Source organism: Eublepharis macularius, chromosome 1 (genome assembly GCF_028583425.1).
Source record: "Eublepharis macularius isolate TG4126 chromosome 1, MPM_Emac_v1.0, whole genome shotgun sequence".
NCBI classification, from domain to species: domain Eukaryota; kingdom Metazoa; phylum Chordata; class Lepidosauria; order Squamata; family Eublepharidae; genus Eublepharis; species Eublepharis macularius.
Window position 1 is genome coordinate 25,968,565 of NC_072790.1, and position 27,674 is coordinate 25,996,238.

Here is a 27,674-nt window from a genome sequence, read left to right on the forward strand (position 1 = left end):
TGACCCCATGGGACGGTGAGGTTCCCTTGAAAGATTTTTTAAATATATATATATATCTCCAAGATGGTCCAAAGCCACATTCTCGATAATGAACGATGTGGCTCTGAAGCAGGATTCGGGAGACGGTTTTGAAAAGAAAGGCCAGTCACGAGATCTGACAGCCCAGACCTGTTCCATATTAAATCTCTATAACCTGTTCTGTATTACTCTTTGAAAAGGCTGTATTAAGTTTTACGCTAGTACATATTGTTTAAGATTTTGGGTTTTTGATTTAAAGCTCACAAGAGCTTGCCGAGGGGGTTGAGGGAAAAGAGTCACTGGTTAAAGAGAGAAAGGGGTTTTAAAAAAATGTAAATGAAAAAAAATCCCGATTCTGATAAAGAGCGAGCGTCACTGAGGCACGAGGCCTGAGATTGTTGCCTGCTTTATTGAGTCACTGCTGCCCGCCCACCTTTTCCTGTCTTGAAACAGTTTGCAGTTGGGACTATCTGAGATGACTAACGGGTGCATATCTAACTGATTAGAACTGTCAGTGACTCTGGAGAACAGAAGGCCACAGTCTTCGGGGTTAGCTCCTCTCTCCTTTCTCAACCGTTCTGTCTTTTCACTCTGTTAACTGTCACAACAGGCTTACAGGACCGCACGTATAAAGCATGGAGATTTTTATGTGCTGACTTGCAGATTTTTTTTTTTTTGGAACTTATTTTATGCATGCAAAGCAACTTTTCGAAGTGAATAGGTATTTTTAGGGCTTAATAGATGGAATATGCCTAAACAATTTTTTTTAAAAAAAATCACACAGCCCCCCCCCCCAGTCTTTTCCGGTAACGATGATATCATCCTATTACCACAGGCTTATTAAAATCAGGAGACACTAGCTCCCTGTTAAATGGTTCCCCGGAGCAATATATATTCTCTCCATGTCTTATTGTGGTAGAGTCAAACAAATTAAATAATAAACCAACATGAAGTAAAATATGAAAAGTGCAAATTCCTTTCGGTTACACACCGTTTATAAACAGTACTTTTGCTCAAGTGAACAGATTTACGCTGGTATGAATGACTGAATGGGATTTGGCTTTCTGCTCGGAGTAAGCGATGCCAGTTCTGGGATGTCGTGAGCTCACAGAAAATAATGTCCCGTGCTCCATTCACAATACAGGGATTGTGAGGGGGGCAAAGTAGGTTAGCTCCTGTGTTGGAAGAGGAGAGCCCCTCTGTTAACGTTGATTGGACTCCATCCAGATGTTGCTTGTTCCTCTTAGCAGAGGCCCTGATGTGAAGGAAAGGTGGGCCCTCCCACAGGGAGTATAGGATACCCCACTGTAGTGTACAGCTAAGCCAGCATGTGGAACATAAGGCAGGAAAGACCCAGTGTGGTGCGGTGGTTAGAACGTTAGACTAGGATCTGGGAGACCCACGATTGATTCCCTGCTTTGTCTCAGAAGCTTGCTGGGTGACCGTGGACCAGTCACATTCTCATCCTAACCTACCTAACAGGTTGTTGTGAGTATAAAGTGGAAGAGAGGAGAATGATGCACACCGCTGTGACAAATTGCACTTGAAAGCAGGTTTTCTAAATGCAGCAATCAGAGAGCTGGGAGGGAAAGAGTTAACTCTTGCTTGGACTAGAGATCTTGAGTAACAGGCTGCTTCCTCCTCTCTGATTGGTCAGTTTGAACCTGCCTGAGGGGAAGGCAGTTGGTTTCTGACAGGAAGGTCAGACAGGGTCCCCTCTGGAGTGAGGGAAGAGAAAACTTTTGCCTTTACTGTAACATCACTGCCCTGAAGAATTAAGAATTCTTAGTATAAGTGTTAGCATAAGCTGAAGCCAGCTTGACACAGACACCTTAGAACTGGCAAGAGTGATTGAGTAGTAGGTAGAGACTCCCTTTCAAGCCAAAAGAAGGCGGGTTATATCTTCATAGGAGATATAGTTTCTAAAGGAAGTTGGGGAGGACCCCGGGTCTGTTGGCAAGTTTTAAACAAACTCCAGTTTTAAATGAACTCCAGAAACCTAAGTTGTCATAGGAAACTCTGTGGAGAAATGCTGCTTTAAATAAAGTATTAAGTAAAACACCTCTCATGGCTAAGAACCAAAAATATAAGAAACTAAGCTTCAAGGAAACTATTTTGCCTGTGACTCAAAGTGTATTCTGGACTATCAACAGAATTTTATCTCAGCACTTTTATTCCCTGACTACTCTTTTGCAATCCCTGCCTGTTAAATAAGGTTGTTATTTCTTTTTGAACATTATACAGTCTCCAGTGCCATTTTCTACAAAAAGAAGGAGGGCTCCTGCTTCTCCCAATCAAGCTCCCAGGCTGGGCAAAAAAGCCAAAATTATGTCTGACTGTCAGGGAGGGAGAAACAGAGTTTCAATCCACCAAGATTAACATGCTACTTAGGGCTGCTCGGCCAAAGCAGGCAAAGTGAATTTTGGCGGAAAAATTTGTCTCACAGTGAAGGGGGGGGGTCTGTCATAACCACTTTGGGTCCCAATGGGGCGAAAGGAAAGGTTTAAGTAAAGTGATTTTATGCCCTGCTTTTATCCCTGATGGGGACCCAAAGTAGCTTATACCATCTTTCTTCCCTCTTACATTTTATCCTCACAACAACCACCCTGTGAGTTAGGTTGGGCTGAGAGACAGTGACTGTACCAAGGTTACCCAGCAGAGCAGGGGTTTGAAGCTATATCTCCCGGGGCCTTGTCCAACAGTCTATCCACTACATAAGGGAGGTGGAGATGAGAATCCGGAAGAAACGATGTGTGTTCATTTCAGTTGTAGATGGTGATGCTTTGCTTCAGTAGCTGAGAGAAACCAGAGAAGAAAGCAATTCTTTTGGTCACGTGATTTTGCAACTCATTGGCCTCCTTAATCTAGGAGTTCAAAATCCAGAAGCCCCAAATGCGTTGTTCTTACTCCTTTCTGCTTCTCTGAATCAGTCCTTCCTGTTGGGTAGTTCCAGTTTGTTAAAGATGTCGTGTTAATGAATTACACTTTATTTCAGAAGGGTTTCATCTCTGTTCTGCTAGATTTCAAAGTTTCTGCTACCATATCCAAGTATTTATTTACTTTTAAGTGTTCTAAACTGTTGATCATATTATATTTTGCTCAGAGAATGTCACAGCTATTGATTATATTGTATTCTCTTTCAGTGTGTAATCTGCCTTGGATCTCAATGAGAAAGGTGGAATAACATTAATATTGATATCGATATCGATACCGATATTTATTTTATTTTATTTATTTATGTTATTTATATTCTGCCTTTCTCACTGAGCCTCAAGGCGGATTACATAGTGTGAGATTAGTGGCAAGCACAAGGGCAGGCATTTCCATACAGTGTCAAGAACATTTCCATAAACAACGTCATAGGGTAAATGAATACAGTTTCAAGAACATTTCCATAAACAATGTCATGGGGTAAAAGAATATAAGTTTACAAAGATATAGTATTAGCAAGGACCCAGTACAACAACAACAACAACAACAACAACAAAGCCTTTATTGGCATATCTCAGGTTATCGATACAGGCAGTAAACAAATGTAACGGTAACAAGGGTGATTTGAGTGAAAGCGGTTAGACGTTTTTCAATCGATCCTTGATTACCAGACTTAAAAATAGGGCTAGCTTTTCAGTTATTTCGGATGACGAATCATTCAGAAGACGGTACACCATTAAGGCCTCCGAATGACCCAGCAGAGTAAGTAAAATTGGGTCTAAAAGATTAGAACGTATATCAGCATACTGGGAACAATGGAGTAGGATATGAGGAACCGACTCAACTGAATTTGAATTACAAGCACAAAGTCTTGCAGAATATTTGATCTTATTATATCTGTCATAGGTGACTGCAGAAGGGATAGCATTGCACCTAGCGAGTGTGAACGCTCTGCGCATTTGTGGGTTATAAGAGGCAGATAAGTAAGGAGCCAGTCGGCCAGTCATTAAAGGGATTTCAAAATTCAGGGGAGAGCAGGATTTTTGGGCAGAACTGGCAAGCTTTTGCAATTCAGTGTCCAAAATTCTGCGTTAATTGATTAATATGCATTTGGGAAAGGGAGCATAAATAATAAATCTAAAGATAAGCCCGTTGTAGCTATTTTTTTCTCTATGATCCAGAGGAGTTAGCCGTGTTAGTCTGTAGTAGCAAAATCAAAAAGAGTCCAGTAGCACCTTTAAGACTAACCAATTTTATTGTAGCATAAGCTTTCGAGAATCATGTTCTCTTCGTCAGATGCAAGGAGGGCAGAAGGAAACTGGCCAAATATAGAGGAGGAGAGGGGGGGAAGGGGGAGAGGGGGGATGTAAACAGCTCCTTTGATATGGAGATGCAGACAGCTCCTTTGGGTGTGGGGATCAGTTTGCTTGTGTAAAGATTCAAAGGAGTTTGCTGTGTTAGTCTGTAGTAGCAAAATCAAAAAGAGTTCAGCAGCACTGCAGCACAAGTGCACAAGTTTCTCTATGGAGGCAGTCCAGTTGGAGATGGTAAATTCTGACAGCATTTGATGTAAAAGGCTCCTAGGGCCAGCAGTATAGTGCACTCGTAGCCAATATTTAATTGACATAAGCCACACTCTTGTTTCTACCATGTTAAGGCCAGTTTCTAAACAAAGGAACACAGCATGGGAGACCCATGATTTTTCGCACGAACTTGGATTGACCTCTTTCAATACCAGCCTCGAAGGCACTTATCCATGCTGGAATACCATACAGTAGCTGTGGGATCACTTTGGCCTTAAAAGCATTTAGCGCAGCTGGAACAAACTGATTGCCTCTATCAGGGCTTTTTTTTCTGAGAAAGGTGGTGGTGGAACTCAGTGGGTTGCCCTAGGAGAAAATGGTCACATGGTTGGTGGCCCCGCCCCCTGACCTCCAGACAGAGGGGAGTTGAGATTGCAATCTCAACTCCCCTCTGTCTGGAGATGAGGGGGCGGGGCCACCAGCCATGTGACCATTTTCAAGAGGTTCCGGAACTCCGTTCCCCCGCGTTCCAGCTGAAAAAAAGCCCTGGCCTCTATTGAAAAAGAAGCATGAGATGGCTGATGCGCTAATGGTAGCTATATTAATTGCTGATTTATGATGGCTTAACCAGGACATCTTATAAGTAAAAAGAAGACTATTTCTTTCCCATCAAATATCCATTTTTGGATTTTACAGGGCTTGGCAAATACTAATATTTTGGATTTCTCATAATTCAGCTGTAATTTGTTTGTAGAGAAGAAGCTATCTATTCAGCAGACATCTGAAACCCACCCTTGTACAGGACGGTAGTACTGCATTGTCCGCTTAAAGTAGAATGGGAACGTGGGTAGTAGGATCCAGTCTGGGGTTGAGGAATTGCTGAAACAGAACATAATCAATTCTAGGACTTACATTGAACAACATGAAGCACAGGTAGAATATAGGAGTACATCTTTAAAGCAACAGATACTATGTAAGGGAACATACATACAACATACACGAGAGGGTGCAGAGGAGAGCGACGAGAATGATCAGGGGTCTGGAGACTGAGCCCTATGAGGTAAGGCTGAGGGCCTTGGGAATGTTTAGCTTGGAGAAGAGGAGGTTGAGGGGGGACATGATTGCTCTCTTTAAGTCTTTGAAAGGCTGTCATTTGGAGGCGGGCAGGGAGCTGCTCCAGTTGGCAACAGAGGGTAGGACGCGAAGCAATGGGCTTAAATTACATGGCCAAACGTACCGGCTGGATATTAGGAAAAACTTTTTCACGGTCAGAGTAGTTCAAAAGTGGAATCAGCTGCCTAGGGAGGTGGTGAGCTCCCCCTCACTGGCAGTTTTCAAGAGAAGGCTGGATGAATATTTGTCAGAGATGCTTTAGGCTGATCCTGCACTGGGCAGGGGGTTGGACTAGATGGTCTGTATGGCCCCTTCCAACTCTATGATTCTATGATAAAAACCATAGATATAAAATCTATGGTTTCTAACTCATTAGTGAAACATCTGGGATCCCTTTCCTATAATACCGCCCTCTTAGCTGAGAAGAAAGGCCTTTTTGAAAAATTCAGTATGATGATGATGATAACAATATTCTCTCTCTGGTTCTAGCTGAGGAAAACTTTCCTCACATTATTTTGTGACGTATCATGCGTACCCTGCTGTATGAACCCCAAAGGCAGGAAGGCCTGTCAGTCTTCCCAGTATATCCTTTCGCGTTTCTGACTTATTTTCATATGGGGTCCTGCTAGGTGGTCCCAAATGGCCCTGGAACGCGTTCCTGCATGTCACACCCAAAGGACTCTGATGTCAGGTTGCCGCCGTTCCTGCTCTTTTGCTCTCTACAGACGCCAGTGCTTCTTTCTGTCTGCACAGCCAACTTTCTTGTACTCAGGACAGGACCGATTTCTAACAGAGCGGCAGCCTGCTTTGTTCTGTTGCATCAACTGCAGCAACAGAAGCTGTTGCCTGGAAATAAAGTGTCTGAAGGTGCTCTGAATGTGTCCTACCCCAAAGCAGTACGAGGTTTGGGACTTAACATTAAAAGGCACTGCCTCTGTGGAACGTCTAATAATTTCCCCACCATTCTTTCGCAAAATGATTTTATAACAAAAATGTTAAGTTTGCAATACTCGACTCATTTCCAAGCATTAGAGCAAAACGGAAGCCAAAAAAAAAGGGCCCGTGTTGCATGGGGGATTAACGTTATAAGTAATTTGGGATTGTGATTTGCTTCTTTCATGAGAAGACATGCAACTGTATCCTTGTAGTCATCCCTCTTCTTTCCCCCCTCCCCCTCTTTTTACCTTTCTTTACAGGGAAAAGCTTTACTTTGACAATAACAGTCCTTACAAATCCCCCCCAAGTTGCTACGTACCATAGAGCTATAAAGGTGACAGTGGATGGACCACGGGAGCCACGGAGTAAGTATTCTGTTCTCTGTTTCTGTTCTAAAGTCTCGCGCTGTTGATCTGTGGTAGCAAATGACTGAATGTCTGATCTGATGTCTCCCCCAAATTCACCGAGCCCGATTCTCACTTATGCACCAGTCCTTGACCCAACACCAAGGGGGGAAGGGCTGCAGCTCAAGGGTAGAGTGTCTGCTTTGCGTGCAGGTGGTCCTGGGTTCAATCCCCACTTCCGGTTAAAAAGGACCAGGTAATAAGTGAGGTGACAGACCTCCACTCGTGACCCTGGGGAGCTGCTGCCAGTCTGAGCAGACAGTACGGACCTTGATGGATCAGTGATCTGATTCATAGATATAATCAGGGCTTTTTTTCTGGGAAGAGGTGGTGGAATTCAGTGGGTTGCCCTCGGAGAAAATGGTCACATGGCTGGTGGCCCCGCCCCCTGATCTCCAGACAGAGGGGAGTTGAGATTGCCCTCTGCGAGGGCAATCTCAACTCCCCTCTGTCTGGAGATCAGGGGGCGGGGCCACCAGCCATGTGACCATTTTCAAGAGGTTCCGGAACTCCGTTCCCCCACGTTCCTGCTTTTAAAAAGCCCTGGATATAATTCTGATCCCATATAAAACAGCTTCCTGTATTCATGGCCTCTCGCTAAGTTTGGTTTGTCATTCCAGCAATACAGTTGAAAATTAGATACCCAATTAATTAATTGGTACTTCGTAACCCCTGATGATTTCTCTGGGGCTCGTGAGTCTGAGACTCAGTTCATCTTACTGCCAATTTTGAATAGCCCCTATTCTGACAAAATTTTGCCCTCATGGCCTTAATCGGATTGATACATCCTTTCATGCCCTGCTCGAATGTAGGTTCTTTGAAAATATAAGGGATTATTATATTAAGCCTTTACTTAATCAACCGTCCTCTTATTCTCCAGAAAGCATGGCTCTTTTGCTTAGCAATGAGGAGCCTACATTTACAATTTTCAAAATAGGTTTCAGTCCTTTTAGCCCTTGCATCCCAAAAATAAGGAGTAAGTATTTTCCGCCGCTCAAGATTTATGAATCAATGAGCTTCTAAGGGAATAAAAGGAACGGAAAGGTGTGTTGGTTACTGCCAGGGACCCAGGGTGTCTGGCCACCTTTCCACATACATTTGGATAAAAGCTGCATCCACACAGTTCCTTACAATAAAGTCTATGGCGGGAACCCCAATTATGATGTTTCCATGTGTGATTAAAATCTGATGGAAGTCTGTGGGTTTCACAAGAAGGCCAGCCTTGCAGAGGCATTTCCCGTGATCCACTGTGTAAGGATCACATGTAAAGAGGGTGCTTAGATAAGCTTGCTTATGCATGTGCCATGGAGTCGCAACCAGCTTACGGCGACACTGTCAAGGGGTCTTTGAGGCAAGTGAGGAGCAAAAGTGGTTTGTTTTGCTTTCCTCTGCAGAGTCCTCCTTGGTGGTCTCCCATCCAAGTATCAACCTTGCTTAGCAGCTGAGATCGGGCTGTGACACACTGCCTTCCCTCCACCCTGTGATGAACCTGCTTCAAAACTTCAGCTTTTCTGAAAGCTCTTTGTGGCATCTTCTGACAGGGCAAGCTTATGCAGAGTTACTCCGGTCTAAGGCCATTGATTTCAGTGCTCTCAGACTGGAGTTCCTGTGCCTCGAATTGTACTGTGATTGACACAGTCAGGGCCGGCTCCAGCGTCGCTGGCACCTGTGGCAGCTTAAGGGCTGCCGCTGCGCATGCACCCCAGACTGTGTGATGATGTCACTGCATGTGACATCATCACGCAGGGCTGGGTGCACACACGGGGGGGGGGCCTCCAGCCCTCCCGTTCAGTTGCTCTGCGGGCCAGGCACAGCCGGCCACCCTGGACGCTGGCTGTACCTGACCTGCAGAGCAACTGAACGGGAGGCTGCCTGCTCAGCTGTCCCACACTGCTGCCGCCAGCATGCGCTCCTGGCCGGGCGCAGCAGCTGCGGGCCAGGCGCAGCAGGTGGCCGGGGTGGTGCGCAGTGGCATGCATCCTTCCAGTCCTCCGGCTCAGATGCTCCGTACGCCACTCCAGCCGCCTGCCGCACCTGGCCCGCAGCTGTGTGCTGGCGGCAGCGGCAGTAGCTCAGAGCAACTGGGCGGGAGGGCTGGGAGGATGCCCGTTCAGTAGCCCTGTGCTCCCACCGCCAGCACGCACTCCTGGCCGGGCGCAGCAGCATGGGGCAATCGAGTGCCGTGGCGCACGCTCCCACCCGTGGGCTGCCGCCGCCTCAGGCGCCTTAGCGCCCGAGGCGGCTTCTGGGCCAGCTTCAATGTGCAGGCCAGCCCTGGACACAGTCCTTCCTGTGATACCATTCTCGTAATCAAGGAGGACCCAGAAATGCAGGCCTGGCATCCAAAGTCTCTGTAGAACTCAGCAAGGTCAGGACGCTGGTGTTTTCACTTGGCACCTCATTAATGAGGCGTGAATTGCTTGGGATTAAGTGTCCATTACTCCTTAAGGGCAGCATTCACACCTCGTCCTGCCCTGGAGCGAGACCCAAATGTGCTTCTGAAGATGTAATTCAAGGAAATGGAGCAAATGTGCCCAGGGCTGTATAGGGAAGAAAACTGAGGTCTGAAGAAGATCACCTAGTAGAGTGTCTTTGTTTGCTCCTGGGAGGGTTTTTTGGGTGGGGAGAGAGAGGTATTGTTTGTGAAAGAGACAATTGATTTCCTTGGTCTCTGAACTGCTGGTTAATCATGTCACAGACAGCATTAGATTTTCTTAGCACAGAATCTGTTTTCAGCACTGGAACCACCACACAGCCCTTGGGAATAAGGAGCACAGTGATTTACTGTAAAAGCACTGAGATGTCAGCAATGTTTAATTTATGCCCTTCCCACGCCTAGCGAACGTGTGTTTTTTAAAAGGCTTTTGCTAGTTCCCATCCTTTATGTTACACGTTGTTGGGCAAGTGGAGATGGATCATGGCATCGCTGTTATGCCTTATCCTAGAATAGAAGATGTTGCTTTCAGTCCTGGGGAAGGGGTCTTGGTTTGGGGGCACATCTGCAGGCAAGCCCACGTAGGACGTAGCTGGAGGCCCCAGAGAAGCCAGCGGTTCTCAGACTTTTCCAAATCAAACCCACTTCTAAACGTCCTTTGCAAAGTAACTCCTTCCCTATTCCTTCCCCAAATAAAACAGGGAAGCCACGTCACTTTGCACTGATCACATTTGTATTGCGTTTTCTGTTCTCAACGTTTACACATTTATACCAATTTTAAGCAAGAGGCTGTATTTCATGGCTATTTTGGACATTACGCCAAGGCAAATCCAAAGCTGCCGTTTTCTCCAAGCTGCCTCTTGGCCTCACAGCCTACCTTTTGCAACCCACTTTGGGGTCCCAGCCCGCAGTCTTGTGGGATAATCAAAATTGGATCCTAAAAACCCAGGAGAGTCAAAACTCAGCAAAAGGGAAAGACACTTGGCTTGCACTCCTCTCCGTTTCCTGCCTCCTATGAGATGCAGTCTTTTGAGATGCAAGCCAGAAGCTGAAGGACAGGGCTGGCTTCTCTTCCTCACTGTCTGTCTACACAAGACTTCCGACACAAGGACACTCAAGTGTAGGGAGATGTAATGTTAGCCGGGAATCGTAGTTCAGTTTTACACAGAGCTGGCAGAGATCATTCCGGAAAGGGTTTGTTGATTTCATCTTCACCTCCCTGAAGGCTCTGTCAATTTCACCTCCCCTTTAGGGAGGCGAAGATGAAATCAACAAACCCTTTCAGGAGTGATCTCTGCCGGCTCTGTGTAGAGAGGTGAAACTGACAGAGTTTTTGAACTACAGTTCCCAGCGAAAATTGCCTCTTACTACACTTGAGCATCCTCATGTAAGGTTTCATGCACTGAGACTCTTACTTGGCTGTTTCCAGGGTGCTGCCCCAGACAATAGAGTCCTTGTACAACTGAGTGGCTCTCAGCTGGGTGCGCCCTGGTGATGTCAGTACTGGCTTGCTGTCCCATTCCTTGTTCCCTTACTGCATCCCTCTGTGGCTTGCTTACACTACACACTAGGCAGTTTGCTCTCCCATGGCAGACCCACACCGTCTCCCCCCCCCCAGTGGGATGGGCTCCACACAAGCAAACACCTTAATTATCAGGGATATATTTACAATGCCTGCTTTGTTACAACGGTTGTGTTTGGTCATGTTCCAGTCACTGTTATAGGTAGCGCTTTTTTATAAAAAGTGTATACTGTCAGACCTGGTTAATCCATCTTGGTTTATCTGTCTGTCTGTGTCTCTTGGGTAGATTTAACTCTTAATCAATGTGCTACTCATGCAGGGATCCCCAATAAGGCAGTCCTGGATTCCTCCAGTCATCTTAATTAGAAAACTGATTGCAATTAATGGCGAATACTTGCATTTAAATCACATTTAGAGATTAAGGATTTTTTAGCGAGGTAACCACTTTAATAAAAACGTAAAGTCTGTCTAAGGGAAGTATATCTCAGCTCTTTGCTTGTCTTTGATGAGTAAATGGTGAGGAGGCCTTGAGTCTTAACGCAAAGACGTCAGGGGTGCAAATCCAGTAGTTGCAGTTTTACGCAGTGGAGTAGTTTGCCAAAAGTGTTGGTACCTCAGGCCGTTCTTGGAAAGTTTGACATTTCTTCCAGTCTGCTGACAAACTGTTTTTTCCTTGTTGTTTTCCTGATGCGCTCGAGAAAACTATCAGGAACTCCATCAGTTCTTGATACAATTAGACCGCCGATGGTGGAGGTGTGTTGGGTTTTTAGCAAGTGTCAGCCCTTCTGTCATGCCAGTTAAACTGGTGTTTGTGTTAAGCTAGACCCTAAGATTGACTGTGGGGTGATCAGTTTATTGAGGGGCAATTAGGCTTTCCTGCATGTATTCAGGAATCACTTACAGATCCAGTTACACACAGAGTTACAGAGAACAAAGGATCTAGACGGAGTTTAGATAGGCTGTTGGTTATTTTCTGTCCATGTATTCTTTTACTCTAATTTGTAGTAAACTCTTTTTATCGGAAGTTAAACACACACATTTTCTATGCTGCTTATTAATCTGCTATGCCTTCTTATTCACTCTGCTAAACTTTACCAACAAGGTGGCATTCCACCTCCCCCCCCCCACAGTTGTCATGAAGAGTTCTCACCTGGCCCGTCATTTGCCCCAGCAAGATTTCCCCTTTTTTGCACAAGGCCCTTCTCTCACCTGCCTCTGCGAGGGCGTAGTAACACTGAAGCGGTGCCATCTCTGGCGCAGCACTAGCAAGTTTCTCCATCTGGAATTAATTTGGTACTTCCCATTTGGAGGGTCTGCATTACTGTGCGGCTGCATCTTTGAAACAGGAAATTTCCAAGCTGAGGGCAGGCGGTCTTGGCACGTGCTGGAGAATGAACAGGCCTGTGCCTGAATGTGGACATCAGCACAACATGTGGCAGCTCTTCAAGGAGCCTGCATTTCAGTAGCAAGCGCTTCCACATGGAAGGTTCTGCGAAGTGGGGTGATTCATGCTTTGCAGCGTGGGTCCTTTGCCTAGCGGGGCTGAATGGAAAACCCACCCATGAAGCAGGACTTGTGAACACGTACAAATTATACACAGGGGGGGCTCTGGAGACTGGGCACACGAATCACAGTTTGGATGTGTTCACACGTTATGCTGAGCATGTAGCAGGGCCAGCAGCCATGTTTCTGATCCCCCTACCCCGTGCTTGCCCTGACCTGGATAGCCCAGGTGAGCCTGATCTCAACAGATCTCAGAAGCTAAGCAGGGTCGGCCTTGGTTAGTAATTGGATGAGAGACCTCCGACAAAGACCAGGGTTGCAGAGGCAGCCAATGGCAAACCACTTCTGATAGTTTCTTGCCATGAAAACCCCACCAGTGGTCACCATAAGTCAACTCTGACTTGAGGGCACCACACGTACACCCTGTGCATACATGTAACATGGAATGGAATTTGAGACTGTTGTTGGTAATTCTGTGAATTTGCCATCTTTATACAGCAGGGCTTTCTTAGTGATGGTAATGGGAAGGGAACAGAGTCTCTCTACACGAGACCTCTTGCACGAGGACGCTCAAGTGTAGGGAGACGCAATGTTAGCCGGGAAGTGTAGTTTCACTTCTCTACAGGAGGGCAGTTTAAAAAGACAGAGCCGCCAGTGATCACTCCTCAGAGGGTTTGTTACTTTCATCTTCGCTTCCCCAAAGGCTCTGTCAATTTGACCTCTCTACAGGAAGGTAGTTTTAAAAGACAGAGCCAGCAGAGCTTGCTCCTCAGAGAGTTTGTTAATTTCATTTTCGCCTCCCCGAAGGCTCTGTCAATTTCAACTCCCCAAATTAACAAACCCTCTTGAGGAACGATCTTTTAAAACTACGCTTCCTGTCTAACATTACGTCTCCCTCGACTTGAGCGTCCTCGTGTAAGAGGTCTCGTCTAGCGTAGAGAGACTCAGACATCTGCACACAAATGGGTTTCTCCCCCCACCCTCGACTGGAAGACCAGGACTAAATACGTGGTATGTAGACGTCACGGGATTCTCTTTCCCTATCCTGTACAGCAGTGAATATTTTACACTGTCTGCTTGTAAGCAAAGAATGTGAAATGGGTCAAAATAGCCAGAGTACGTTGTGCCAGTGTCTTGGACAACAGACATGCTGGTTGAGGGCTGGGCCAATACAATTCCATAGAGCAAAGTCTTTGATGTGAGTCCGAAAGAGAAGCTCAAGAGGTGGGCGGTAATGCGTTGTTTAGATTAGGATGGTACCACATAAGGGAAAATCTCCAACCCAGTCTATACACATTTCATAAGCTCGGTGTTCTTGACCAGGATTGGTGGATCCCCGGTGTCATTGTAACTCCTGTCCTAGGAACTTGCTGTTTATTTATTTATTTATTTTTAATTTCCGTTTCTTTCTTGAAAAAAAATATATACTGGTCTAGCTTGGCTAGAGAGACCTAGCTCAAGCGACACTCCCCCCAAAATCACACGTGCCATTTGGGTTGAATGTGCTCTCAAGATTTTGTTTTGCTCCATCCAGCTTGTGGCAAATTATTATCTAGTGCTGTGTCTTAAGTAATAATAATATTTGATTTATATACCACTCTTCAGGGCAACTTAACGCCCACTCAGAGCGCTTTACAAAGTGTGTTGTTATCCTCACGACAATCACCCTGTGAGGTAGGTGGAGCTGAGAGAAGCTGTGACTGACCCAAGGTCACCCAGATGCCTTCAAGTGGAGGAGTGGGGAATCAAACCTGGCTCTCCAGATTAGAGTCCTGCCGCTCTTAATCACTACTCCAAAGGGACAAAACAGTTCCATAGAATTTCAAGACCCTTTTCAAGGTCTACGACTTTCCCCGAACATGCTGGCCAAATGACGAAGCTCGAACACACTGAGTGAAGTTTGGTTTCCGTGTTCATCACCTATGGGCTCTTTTTTTTTTTTTTTTTTTGCATTCTAAAAATGTGTTTCCTGTACCGTAAGAGTATGCTGAAATTTCCTTTCTTCCTGAGAGTTCCTGGACTCATTAATCGGTGTAATAAATTAGTTGAGCATAACTTCAAGGAAGCAAGGTAGCAGAGCCTAATTAAGAAGCAAGAAGCTCTGATTGCAGATGTATGGCTTTTCTTCATAACAGCTATATATCAACAGAGAGTCCCTTCTCTGTGTTTCTTTCTCTGGGATGCCTGAAGCATGCTGTCCTGTTCCGCATTCTCTCTCTCTCTCTCTCTCTCTCTCTCTCTCTCTCTCTCTCTCTCTCTCTCTCTCTCTCTCTCTCTCTCTCTCTCTGGCAGCTGAAGCAGAGCTTGTCACATCACAAACAACTTCTTAATATACACATCTGGCGTTGGCAGTTGGACCAACTTCATAAGAGCACATGATCATCATTCATTACAAGATTAAAAAATACCCCATGGCATCATTGATGTTTTTAAACTTTGATCTTTTGCCGTTGTGATTCATCTCAGTTATAAAACTCCTCTTTAAAGGAACACAGACGATGACTTATTAGAACCTTCATCCTAAGTAGCGTAAACATAAAACTCTGCACATCTTTACAGAATGTCAGCTATTTGGGCTGCCAGCTTATCGGTTTAAGACGTGACATCATGCTGCCGAAGATCCTGAATTTGTACGGCTTGTTTATAGGCAAGGCACTTTGACCTCCTCTTGGCAAGTGATGCTGAGTGAACAAATTCGGCCTCATTTCATCGGCAGGCAGGAACAGCAGCCTGGCTTGCCCACAGATGCGAATTCCGTGTTCACAAGGACCGACCTCCAGGTCAGCTTGCTGGGAGTTTTGGTCGCCTGAGCTGAAAAAGCACTCTTTTATTTTTCAAGTTTTTTTAAAAATCGCTTTTCACATTCATTGGTGTCTTTCGGCTTCATATAATGCAGCTGCCAGGTGGAATGGGCCATTTCACACATTCCACTTGGAAGCGCACACGTCAGATATTTTCACGAATACGGCAAACAAAATGTATCATGCAAGTAGGCTCAGGAAACAAAAACAGACTGCGGATCTCTTGTGTGTTCATGTAATGGATCAAGCCCCTGTATTTTCTCTCTGTATAATGTGTAAAATGGGACCTCGAAAGTTTTGAAGACTCCAAGTGAATCTTGTTGCAGACTTTTGGCCCATTGTTCTTAATGAAAGCTGCCCTTGCATCAAAGTGAATTGCATTATCTCCATTGTAGAAGAGACTTAGAGCCAAGCCACAAGTGACGAATGACACTTGCCTGGCAAGTGAACAGACTCGCGTGTATTCCTCCCTGTTCACTTGCCCTCCACTTGCGCTCCACTTGATCACGTAGTGAACAGGGAGGAATACACGTGAGTCTGATGGTTGTTGTGGGTTTTCCGGGCTGTATTGCCGTGGTCTTGGCATTGTAGGAACTACAATGCCAAGACCACGGCAATACAGCCCGGAAAACCCACAACAACCATCGTTCTCCGGCCGTGAAAGCCTTCGACAATACACGTGAGTCTGTTCACTTGCCAGGAAGTGTCATTCGTCACTTGTGGCTTGGCTCTTATTATCCCCACAGCAAACACCCTGTGAGGTGGGTGGAGCTGAGGGAGCTCTGAGAGACCTGTGACAGACCCAAGGCCACCCAGCTGGCTTCAAGTGGAGGAGTGGGGAATCAAACCCGGTTCTCCAGATTAGAGTCCCACATGCTTAACCACTACACCAAACTGGATACATTATGTTTACTATATAAAGTAATAGTGAGATAAGTAGGCTTCTCTTGGGAGAGTAAATGGGGTCTGAGTGCAAAATAAAGAGAGTGCTGCTTAGTTTCAACTGCAGGGATAATTTCTCCCTAAGAGATGTTACAGGATTAGCTTTCTCTGCCCTATTATGCACGCATCTATGAGTAAAACTACTATCACACTGTCTGTAAGGCAAGGATTGTTTAAACAGGCCACATATCCCATTGCATCAGACCCACAAAATGTTGCACAACACAAATGCCTCTCAGTGTGTCATTTCCTGCTTGGCCCAGGTCCTGACAGGCAGGCAAAAAAAAAATTGAAGTGGAGATTTAAAGCCCTTGCAATCATAAGCACATTCCACCAGCCACCAGTCCAACCCCTCCACCTCGCTGCACTGAAGGAAGCCAATGAAAAAGACAGACACAGAGAGAGACAGAACCTCCAAGACCAGAACAGTGGCATGGATGACAAGCAGTCTGAGCCATCTCAGTTTATACGCTGCCTTCCCAATTCTTCCTGCTTGACAACAAAAGACAACGTTAAAGGTTAAATCACTTGCATCGCTCATAATTTTCGAATGCAGACAACAAATACTCCACAAGTGAACGAAACACTGGCACACCCGTTTGGGCAGCTATGCTTTACTGTAACTTGGGTCTGTAGATTAGTGGCTACATGTATTTGGTCCAATTCTTGCATTTACAGAATAGCAGGGTTGGGAGAGACCAAAGACAAAATCAGGTGAAATGTTGGGTCCTTGAGAAAGATATCATATTGCTGCATAATTTCCGCTGCAGCTATCTTTTTTTACACTGCTCCAGGGAAAGAGATTCTACAACCTCCCTGGGATGTTTCTTCCACTGCTGAACTGATGTAGTTTTACTTATTTTACTTCATTTATACCCCGCCTTTCTCCCCCTTGGGGACCCAAAGCAGCATACATCATTTGGTGTAGTGGTTAAGAGTGGCAGGACTCTGGAGAACCAGGTTTGATTCCTCACTCCTGCGCTTGAAGCCAGCTGGGTGACCTTGGGTCAGTCACAGATATTTCAGAGCTCTCTCAGTTCCACCCACCTCAGAGGGTGATTGTCATGAGGATAATAACATAATTGGTAAACTGCTTGGAGTGTGCGTTAAGTTGTCCTGAAAGGCGATGTATAAATTGAATGTTGTTGTTATTGTTATTCTTAAACCTTGAGGAAACAAGTTGGCACTACAGACACAAACTGGATTTTTGAATCTCAGTCCAACCCACTGCTCTGAGTGGGCATTAAGTTTCTTATATAAATCGAACTTTGTTGTTGGTTGTTGTTGTTATGGAAGAAAGTAGAGATGGGCACGAACCAGAAAAAAATAACCTTGTGGTTCGTAGTTCATCACGTTTCACAAACTTTCATGAACTTGCCTCAGTTCACGAACCAGTTCAGTTTGGGTTCATGAAAACGTCACTTCTGGGCCAGCAAATCACCACTTCCAGGTCAGCAGAAGGTCTGCAGAAAGCCCAACCCCTGTTGCCTAGGAAACTGATTGATTGGCACCAGGCTGTCTGCAGTGACGAACCAAAAAACAAAACAAATGAACAAGCCCTAAAGTTCGTGACGGTTCGTCAGAAATGGACTCTGATGAACCTCTGGTTCGCAAACCACAAACTAGCCTGGTTTGCGACGAGCTTTAGTTCGTACTTTGGTTTGTGCCCATCTCTAGAAGAAAGGCATGTGAACAGGGGTTGGAGTGTGGAGGCAAATTGGGTGAGAATGCGTGAAAAAGCTGTCTGGATCCAACTCATAATAAGGGGAGGGGGCTTGAAGGAAGGCACATAAGCATCCTCCAAGGAAAGAGCGCTCCATGAAGCCCAGTACCAGTCCAAATGATCAGAAAGAAGGGATGTGATCCAGACGCCAGGCTGGCTGATAAAAAGAAGCTGGCCTGGCTGGGATTGAGAAGCACCATGCCCTGAAGAGAAGGGAGCCCTCTGGCCCCTAAGTGGGTGGCATTTCCTTTGGGAACAGTTGTGACTTCCTAGAAACAAGACCATTTGCAAGAATCTGCTTGGCATCTTGTTTTCTGGGCCGCCTCATGAGATATCCCCCCCCCCCACACACACACACTGCAGTAGAGAAGGGCTGCGCAGTCAGTTAATTTTGTATGTGTATGTGCCATCAGGTTCCAACCAACTTACAGCAACATTTTCAAGGGGGTTTCAAGGCAAGTGAGGAGCAGAGGTGGTTTGCCAGCACTTTCCTTTGCGGAGCAACTCCATTCTTCCTCCGCAGTTTGCCATCCAAGTACTGGCTAAGGCCAAGATCTGATGATATTGGGCTATACCATGCTGTTCCATCATACCAGATAATTTTAACAACAGCGTAATAATTTACAACGTTTTTACACCACTACAAAATAACTCCAATGTTTTTGCATGCGTTTCGGCGTTATGTGATTCATACATGAAGCTGTTCAGTGACTGCATTCATAGCCCACTGAATCTAGAGTCTTTGTTTTTTGGATTATATAGGAAATGGGGTCATACTGGTGTTAGAAGTGGAACAAAGCAATGGATTAAATGTGAATGAGGTTAGCAGGTAGCATGGCTAATGCTATTGTCAAGCACTGCTGAAAATCTAGTAGTATTTTAAGACAGATCCTGCATTTCAAGCCCGGGGTACAGTCAGGGGCGTCCCCTAACTTCTCCCTCTGTGGCCAGCCTTCATTGTTTTCACACAGGGGATTGTGGCTGGTTCCCACCATTATCTGCACTTTGATTAATTGGTCGACTCATCCTGAAAATTACTCCAATTAAAAACAAAGCAAAACCCAACAGAACTTCTTAGCGGATGGAGGTTTAGCGGCTTTCCGTAGAGTTTGTAAGAGTTGGCAGTGAAAGAAAGAATATTAAGTATAAGCCATTTTTACAGTGTATAGGTCCATGCTTTGCTTTCTAGAGACGCATGCCGAAATAGCTTGGGGGTTGAGTTTTTTAGGGTTGAATTATTTTTATTCTTTTTAAAAATTATTTTTCATTATTATACATGGGGCTCTCTCACCCCACCCGCCTCACAGGTTGTGAGGATAACAATAACACACTTTGTAAACCACTCTCGAGTGGGTGTTAAGTTGTCCTGAAGGGCGGTATATAAATTGAATTTATTATGATCATTTTCATTATCCTTATCATCATCATCATCATCATCATCATTACTATTATTATTATTGCACGTAAGCTGCCTTGAGCACTCTTCCAGGGAGCTATCTGTCCAGTACATTTTTAACCGGCCCTTCCTCCAAGGAGCTCAGAGCAGCATACATGGTTCTTCCTTCTTCATGTTATTCTCACAACAGCCCTGTGAGGTAGGTGGAGCTGAGAGAGTGATTAGCCGAAGATCACCCAGCATTTTTCATGGCAGGGTGGAGATTTGAAAACAGGTCATAGTCCAGTACTATACTACCCTGGCTGTTAAGAGGCACCAAAGGGAGGTGGGCAAATGTCCCCCATTGTCAAGAAAGGAAGAAAAGGAAGATCCAGTAACTACCAGTCAGTTTGTCAGCTTGATGCTCATATCTGGAAAGCTTCTAGAACAAATAATAAAGCAGTCGGTCCTTGAGCATTTAGAAGCTGTGTATGCTAAGAGCTGGCACGAGTTCCTCAAAAACAAGTCATGTCAAACTAACCTCATCTCCTTTTTTGATAGAGTCGATCCATTGGTGGATCAAGAAATGCTGTGTATATAATTTGTCTTGATTTCAGTAAGGCTTTTGACAAGGTTCCACATGAAATGCTTCTTGACAAGTTGGTAGAATGTAGTTTTGGATGAAATCCACCACTGTTGGGTAGATTTCTAATAGGTTGACAGACTGTACCTGTTGGAGAGGAGTGACAAGTGGAGTGCTTCGGGGATCTCACCTGGGCCCTGTGTTGTTCAACATCATGATAAATCACTTGGGTGAAGGAATAGCGGGGATGCTCATTAAATGTGCAAATCATGCTAAATTGGTTGCAAACACAGAAGAAGACAATCAAGATTCAAGATGAACTTGACAGGCTGGAAAAACAGGGCTAAAGCTTTCAAAATGAACTTTAACAGAGATGAATGTAAAGTTCTGCATTTAGATAGAAAAAATCAAATGCATAATCATAATATTATAATTATAAGGTATCTTGGCATAGAAAAGGCTCCAGGGGTCTTAGTAGACCATATATTGTATACATGGTGGCTAAAAAGTCAAATGCACTTTTTGATTGCATTAACAATATTGTGTCCAGACCATATGAAATAATGGTATACCTTTGCTCTGGTTAGACTTCACTGGAAGTAATGTGTTCACTTTTGGGCACTGCAGTTTAAGAAGGATACTGAGAAGCTGGAACGTGTCCGAAATGGACCCATCACACATTGTTTGCTTTTTTTTAAAAAAAAAACTATGAAGGGACGTTGTTTCCTGGGCAACCTACTTTCCCCTTCTGGAGTTATAGCGATTGGGGATGGGCAAGATTCAGGTCCAGGAGCACCTTAGAGACTAACTAGATTTCCAGGATATGAGCTTTCAAGTCAAAGATACATGACGAAGGGAGCTTTGACTTTCAAAAGCTCATCCCCTGGAAATCTAATTGGTCACTAAGGTGCTACTGGACCCAAATCCTGCCCCTCCCCAGCTCAAATCTTGCTCTTCTACTACAGACGAACTTGGCTACCCACATGAAATTATCTTAATGGGGAGGGACAATTTGTCTTCTGGAAGCCGTGCAGCAGGAAGAGGCGAACTCTCCCATTTGCCTCCCCCCACTGCTTGCAAGGAACATTAAAGTAATTAAGAGATCTCAGATCTTTCCTCGTCAGTGATTTCATTTTCCATTTCAGTTTGGTTGTAATCTCTCCCTCCTTCTCTGCAGCACAGCCTGCAGGTGTGAGCAAAAGCTGTTAAAAGTGTTGCTTAGTATCAGGACAAGTATAGCACTTGAGATATTACACACTGTCTGCCAGCATATGCAAGCAATGTAGAGTGGCATTACTGCTTATCATTGTGGAGAGGGGCAGGTATAGTGTTTACTGAACCCCACAGCCGTCTTCAGCATGTTTGCCTTATGTCTCGTAGGCGAAGCCCCTGGGAAGTTAGAATAACAAGAAAACAAGAGTCACTAGTATGGACAGAGAATCAAATCAAAGCCCAGAAGTGTTATTGGTAGAGAGAGCCAATTTGATGTAGTGGTTAGGAGTGGCGGGACTTTAATCTGGAGAACTGGGTTTGATTCCCCACCCCTCCACTTGAAGCCAGCTGGGTGACCTTGGGTCAGTCACAGCTCTCTCAGAGCTCTCTCAGCCGCACCCATCTCACAGGGTGATTGTTGTGGGAATAACGATAAGATGCTTTGTAAACCACTCTGAGTAGCTGTTAAGTTTTCCTGAAGAGATGTATATAAATCAAATGTTGTAGTTGTTATTATTATTAGAGAGATACCAGCCCACTCCTCTTGGGTGGCTTACAGTGCAATCCTAAAAAGTTACTCCTAAGTAGAATTACTCAATGGGCTTAGACTGTAGTAACTCAGTTTAGGATTGCACTGTTAATACAGCAAGCTAAAATACAGTTTTGTTGTGTGTTTGAAACCTCAGCGGATTAAGGTAAAAAACATGATTAACCTTAAACTGTGGATTTGCCTTTTCTTGGCAGCTGGCTGTTTAATTTTGATATTTCATGCTGAAAAATTTATTTAGAAATAATTTAGTAATTTTAAATGCTCCCAGGGTCCTGCAGTGGTGAAGTTAAAAATAAATGGTGCAGAAGTTAATATAATTTTCTTCCAGGGAGGCCTTTGTTTCAGTGAAGCCTTAACTCCATTTATTGAGGGGAAACAGGTTGGTCCAACGTTCTTGCCCAGCTTTGGCAGGAAGAAGCGTTATATAACCCCCTAAAAGAAGGGGAGGGGGTCAGCCACAGAGACTGTAGGCAGATTCGCCCGTCATGCTTCGCTGCAATCACACCACTAACATGCGCATGTGAAATGTAAACACCTAACTAAAGTATTGGGGGAACCACAGTGGGGACACACATGCTCTGGAAAATAGGTGTTGCGTGTTTGTTCTCATGTCTCGTTTTCACAGTTTAGATCACATTTTGGCTCTTAACACTGTGGAGTCCCGGTTTTGTTGTTTTCGCTGGATCTAAAAGTGGGCTCCATCTCTTGCAGGTGGATTCTGAGGCTGGGAGAAGGTGGTACAGGGTGAACTGGAAGAGGCGCTTCTGGGAGGCTTGATTGAAAATTGGGGATTGCCTCTATATAATGTGCAAAATGGCCATCAAGTACAGCCAGTTGCCCAGTATTGTTATATACAAGTGGGGGACCTACAAAGAGTTGAGAGGGGCAGCATTCTCCACTCCATTTTATCCTCACAACAACCCTGTGAGGTAGGTCAGGCTGAGAATTTATAACTGGCCCAAAGTTACCCAGTAAGTTTTCATGGCAGAACTGGGATTTGATCCAGGTCTCCCAGATCTTAGTTGTAAGGTCTAACCACCATACCACACTGGATTTCATGGGGTGGCTGCTGTTGAACGTTAGGAAGCAGCTGGTCTTGGATGAGTTATGCAAGAAATATGGTAGTAAGTCATCCAGGGGTTGTTGTTGGCCCCAATTAGTCCTCCCTTAAAGGCCAAAACTGCCATAGAAAGAACACTGCTGCCCCACCTTTTACTGAGAGAAACCAAAACTGGAAGGATGGCAATAATGTTATGGTTCCCTAGCAACAGTCATTAAGGGCGTTCATTTCTTAAAGCTACAGGTACTGCTTCTATTTTCGTAAGTATGTATGTTAACCCCCAGTGTGTGTGCATGTATAGATTTAAAATTTTTCTGCAAGCAGGAGGCTTTTCTCAGGGTTGCCAGGAAGATCTGTCTTGTCTCTCCATGGCTCCAGTCTCTGGATTTAAGTATCCACAGAGAACACCACATTGAGAATTAGATATGCTGATTTATAAAAAAAAAGGGGGGAGAAAAACATGAACTTTTTGACAGTTGACTGATGTGAGATTTGTGCATTTTTAAGTTGAGGAGGGGGAAAGTAGTGTGGAGTAACTTTGCAAGTGAGTCCTGAAGAGTAGAATAAGTTTAGAAGTGGCTCCTACTTGAGAAGTTTGAAGATCAGTGCTTTATTGAGATTAGTGTAGCAAGTATCACATCACAGCTGTACAGAATTACGCAGGACATCCTCACATTAGTGAAGGTTAACATCTATTAATTTGACATGCAATTTTTATTCTGATGTGTAATTGGGGTTCTTTTTTGTTCTATTTAAATATGAATGCCCTGGAGCTGTTATGTAGGCCCTTAAATGTATTCTGTGTGTTCAGACTTTTATGAACGAACATGTTAAAATCTTTATGTATCGAGAGAGGTATAATGAGCTCTTCAGATTATTGGGTGGGGGGAGGACTGACAAAATGAAGGATCCCAATACTATGAATAGTGGTCTGTTTTCTCAGTGGAGGGAAGCTGTGGGGGGGGCGTTCCCCACTGCCAGCTGGTGGGGGAATGGTGGGCAGGAAATGGGGAGGAGTTTTCAATGTGTGCCAGAGCGTCACCCTGACGTGTTGATGTCACTAACCAGTTTGCACCAGAAATGTTGGGTGGATACTGGAATTTGTAGGTCCTGATTGGTAGGTCCCTCTCCCGGTTTCCCTACCTTATTGTTATTTTGCTAATTTCCAACGTCCCAGTACCATACCTGAGTAACATTGCAATCCTAAGAAGAGTTACACCTTTCTAAGTTGAGTGGCGTGACTCTGTTTAGGATTGAGGTGCAAAAAAAACCCCATCACAGTTTTGGATTTACTGTATTATTCTACAGAGTTCTAAACATTTATCATTTTGAAAATTCACATTTATAATGAAGGTTGGTGAAGATTGTCATTTGTTGCCAGCAGTTTGATTATAAACTTTGATCCTAGTTCAACTAAAATTAGCTTGTGACTACACATGCTAAAATTAACTTGAGTTAATTTATGTATTAAAAATTGTATATATCACTTCTAGCTGCACTCATAGTGGTTTCCAACATATAATACATAAAACTCAAGAATAAAATATTAAAATAATATCAGGAGACATGTAAATAGATGTACAACTTGACCATTTAGCTTGAGTCAACTTGTCCCATGGATTTCAGTGGAACACGTCGTGTGATCCTCTGCATGTTTATGTGGAAGTAAAACTCACTGAGTTCAAACAAACTTGTAAAGGATTGCAGCCATATGCATACTAAAGTGACTGGATTGGGGCCACTGACAATTGCTGGCCTCGTGCTGAATTTAAAGGAGATGGTCATACTGCAGTAAGGAAAAAGGGAGGCATTTCATAACAGGCAGGGCTACAAAAAAAACTTTAAAAAAAAAAGATGCACTCCATGTAGGCTCTTTTCAGACAGTCAAGTTTATAGTGCAATAAAACTGCAGTTGGTGCTCCTTTGCTGCTCAGGTTCCACATGCCTTTCCTTATGGCACCACCTCTGTTGTGGGGGGAAGTTGCAGTCTGTTCCAAACCTCCAGGTTTTATTGCTAGGAAAATGTGCTTCCCTGCCCAGATGTCATGCACAGCGATGAACAAATACAGTTGACTGTGGGTGTCACAGGCAACTGTTGAATGGTGCCCATAATACCATTTGTTCACATGATCTCACTGGGTAGTGGACGTCTATCCTTGATCCAGAGAGGCAGTTTGGTGTAGTGGTTAAGAGCAATGGGACTCTAATCTGGAGAACCGGGTTTGATTCCCCACTTCACTTGAAGCCAGCTGGGTTACCTTGGGTCAGTCACAGATTCTTGGGGCTCTCTCAGCCCTACCCACCTCACAGGGTGTTTTTTGTTGTGGGGATAATAATAACATACTTTGTAAACTGCTTTGAGTGGGTATAAATCTAATGTTGTTGTTATCAGTATCGCCGTTGTTATATAAAGGACTGCACTAAGGGTCTTACCACACAGTGACGCCTGGCACATGCTGTTTAAGTGTTGGGTCTTGCAATTTTACCTGGGAGCTGTAGTTTTGAAAGAGCCGCTGGATCGGATCTATGTAGAGAGAAGGATTCACTCTTTTTGTAAAACAAAGAGTTGGGAGGGAAGGTTGGAAAAGAAAAGAAGCTTTTGACTAGCTCCCTTAACTCCTTAGTTGCACAGTCTCCCCCCCCCCCCACCTCAACAGATTCCACCCAGAGGGGGTGGGGAGGGAAAGATTGTGTAGTTCAGCAACCTCTCTGGGTGGAATCTGCCAGATTTTAAAATAAAGAGGGTGGGAGAGACAGTGTAGTTCAGCAACTAAGGAGTTAAGGGCACAAGCCAAAAGCTGCTTTTCTTTTTCAACCCCCCTCCCCACTCTTTGTTTTACAAAAAGAGCGAATCCTTCCCTATCCAACAGCTCTTTTTAAACTACAGCTCCCATGTGAAGTTGCAAAACCCGACCCTTAAAGAGCACGTGACGGGCATCACTGTGTGGGGAGAACCTCAGAGGGGCACTGTGCATTCCCCCTCTACTGTGCCAGAGCCGGGCTTAAAAAGCCCATCCGGCATTTGTTTGTTTTTAAAGTCCAAACAACACGAAGTCGATTTTCTGCCTACACTTTCCTGCTGCTTAAGAGAATGTACACGGTTCTTTAATTTCTCTTGACAGTTGTGTGGGCCTCATGGGTTGACAAAGGAAAAAGATCATCTCCTTTACCTGCTGCAGGGATACTCCCTTAATCCCTTGGGAGGAATGTTGAGCTTTAGGGAACTGGATAAGGAGTAGCCTGAGGAAGGGTCAAACCTGAAGGGGAGCTTTTCAAAAGGCCTTTGTGTCAGATGCATGAGAGAGTAAACTCACAGTGCAATCTTATGCAGGGTTATTCCAGCCTAAGCCCACTGAAATATAGTTTAAACTGGAGAAACTTTGCATTGGATTGTACAAGTCATTCATTTAATATCAAAAAGAGAGAATAGAAGCTGTAGCCTTTGGACGTGTCCTGTTGGCTCTTGTTTTGTAGATCAAAAAACACTGCCTTTGTCAGTCCACGTGGCCGACAGGTGTGGGACTAGTGTGGGTTGTGCAGCACACATGGCTGACTTCCTGCATTCAAGGGCAGTGCTTGCTTTTGGAGAGACGTTCTGGCACTTGTGGCTGTGCAGTGCAGTACTTAACCAGGAATGCATCTGGACTGCCTCTTTATCACCAGCATCTATAGCAAATGCTAACCATTCTTAGCCTGGTGTTGGTGGCTGTAACAGGCTCTTCCATATATGTACGCCAGGCAAAAGTGGAGGAAGAGTCTCAGAACAAGGGGACTTGACTTTTTAGGGAGGGAAGGCGGCATGGTATAGCCCCATCATGTCAGATCTCAGAAGCTAAGCAGGGTTGATACTTGGATGAGGGACCGCCAAAGAAGACTGCAGAAGAAGGCACTGGAAAACCACCTCTGCCTTTCACTTTCCTTGAAAGCCCCTTGCTGGGGTTGCCCATAAGTCAGGTGCAACTTGATGACACATACGTATGTACTTGGCTCTTGGTAATGGAAAGATTGTTTGTCAGGAGTTGACTCTTTTAATAAATACAAGTGGAGACCCACAAGGACAGGTGAGGGGCATGTCATTTCCCCCTCTGCCACCGTATCCTCTTTCCTTGCCAGTGTCATGTTATCAAGTCATCTGGTGGTGGTTTCTGGACCTGGCCCCAGTGAGTCCTCCCTCAAAAGGCTAAAGCAGCCCCTTCCCCTTTGTCTTTTCCTGACAGAAACCAAGCCCGGAATACTGGCTAAATGGTTCTAGTTGCCTAGCAGCAGCCATCTGGTTAAAGCTACAGGTGCTCCTTTTACCATTTTTTTTAAAATCCACCCATGTGTTTTTTTTAAAGATTTCAACCTGCAACATTTTTCAGATGGATAGGAAGACCTTGTCTGTTCATAGTTCCGTTCTCTGAATTTGTGTGTCCTCAGATCAGGGGCACTTGGCTATTAGTATATATACTTAAATAATATTCCAAGATGCCAGCATGGTGTGGCGGTTAGGGTGTCAGGCTACGATCTGGGAGACCCAGGTTTAAATCCCTACTCTGCCATAGAATTTCAGTGGGTGACCGTGGGCCAGTCATTCTTTCTCAGCCTAATCTAACTCAGGGGGTTGTTGTGAGGATAAAATGGAGGAGAGAAGAATGACACACACTAACTAACTAAATAAATAAACAAACAAATAAATAAATAAATAAATGAGAGCTCTGCCATATTGTGCTAAGGAAGGTTCTGTGTTGGGATCTTGTGTTGTCCTATGTTCAGTCATGAAAGAGTTAAATTGTTGTTCTGTTTGTTTAGTCAGCTGGTTAGCTATCGAGTAATGTTCCTGCCATAGAAAGGGGAGTTTTTAGTCTGGGATTGTCTATTGGATGAACCAGTTTATTGGGGGGCAATGAACTAGAAACATATACTAAGGTTTTATTGCTCTTTGCTCAGTTCAGTCTCAGCCAGTCTATCTCAGTCTTTCTCTCTAGCCATCAAGATGTAACTAGTTAGTTAGGATATTCTTTATTTTGTTACCAAATGTAGCCTTTTTCCTCTTATGTAGTAA

At 44.6% G+C, this 27,674-nt stretch overlaps 1 protein-coding gene across 3 annotated transcripts in view; it reads left to right on the forward strand.

Annotated features, from left to right (window-relative positions):
* The window catches only part of RUNX2 (RUNX family transcription factor 2), a 257,963-nt gene that overhangs the window by 128,231 nt on the left and 102,058 nt on the right, over positions 1-27,674 (forward strand). For all 3 annotated transcript variants that reach the window (XM_054995562.1, XM_054995642.1, XM_054995701.1), the window contains exon 4: positions 6,782-6,886. In XM_054995562.1, the coding sequence (XP_054851537.1) occupies positions 6,782-6,886 (105 nt within the window). The remainder of the gene's footprint in view (positions 1-6,781; positions 6,887-27,674) is intronic.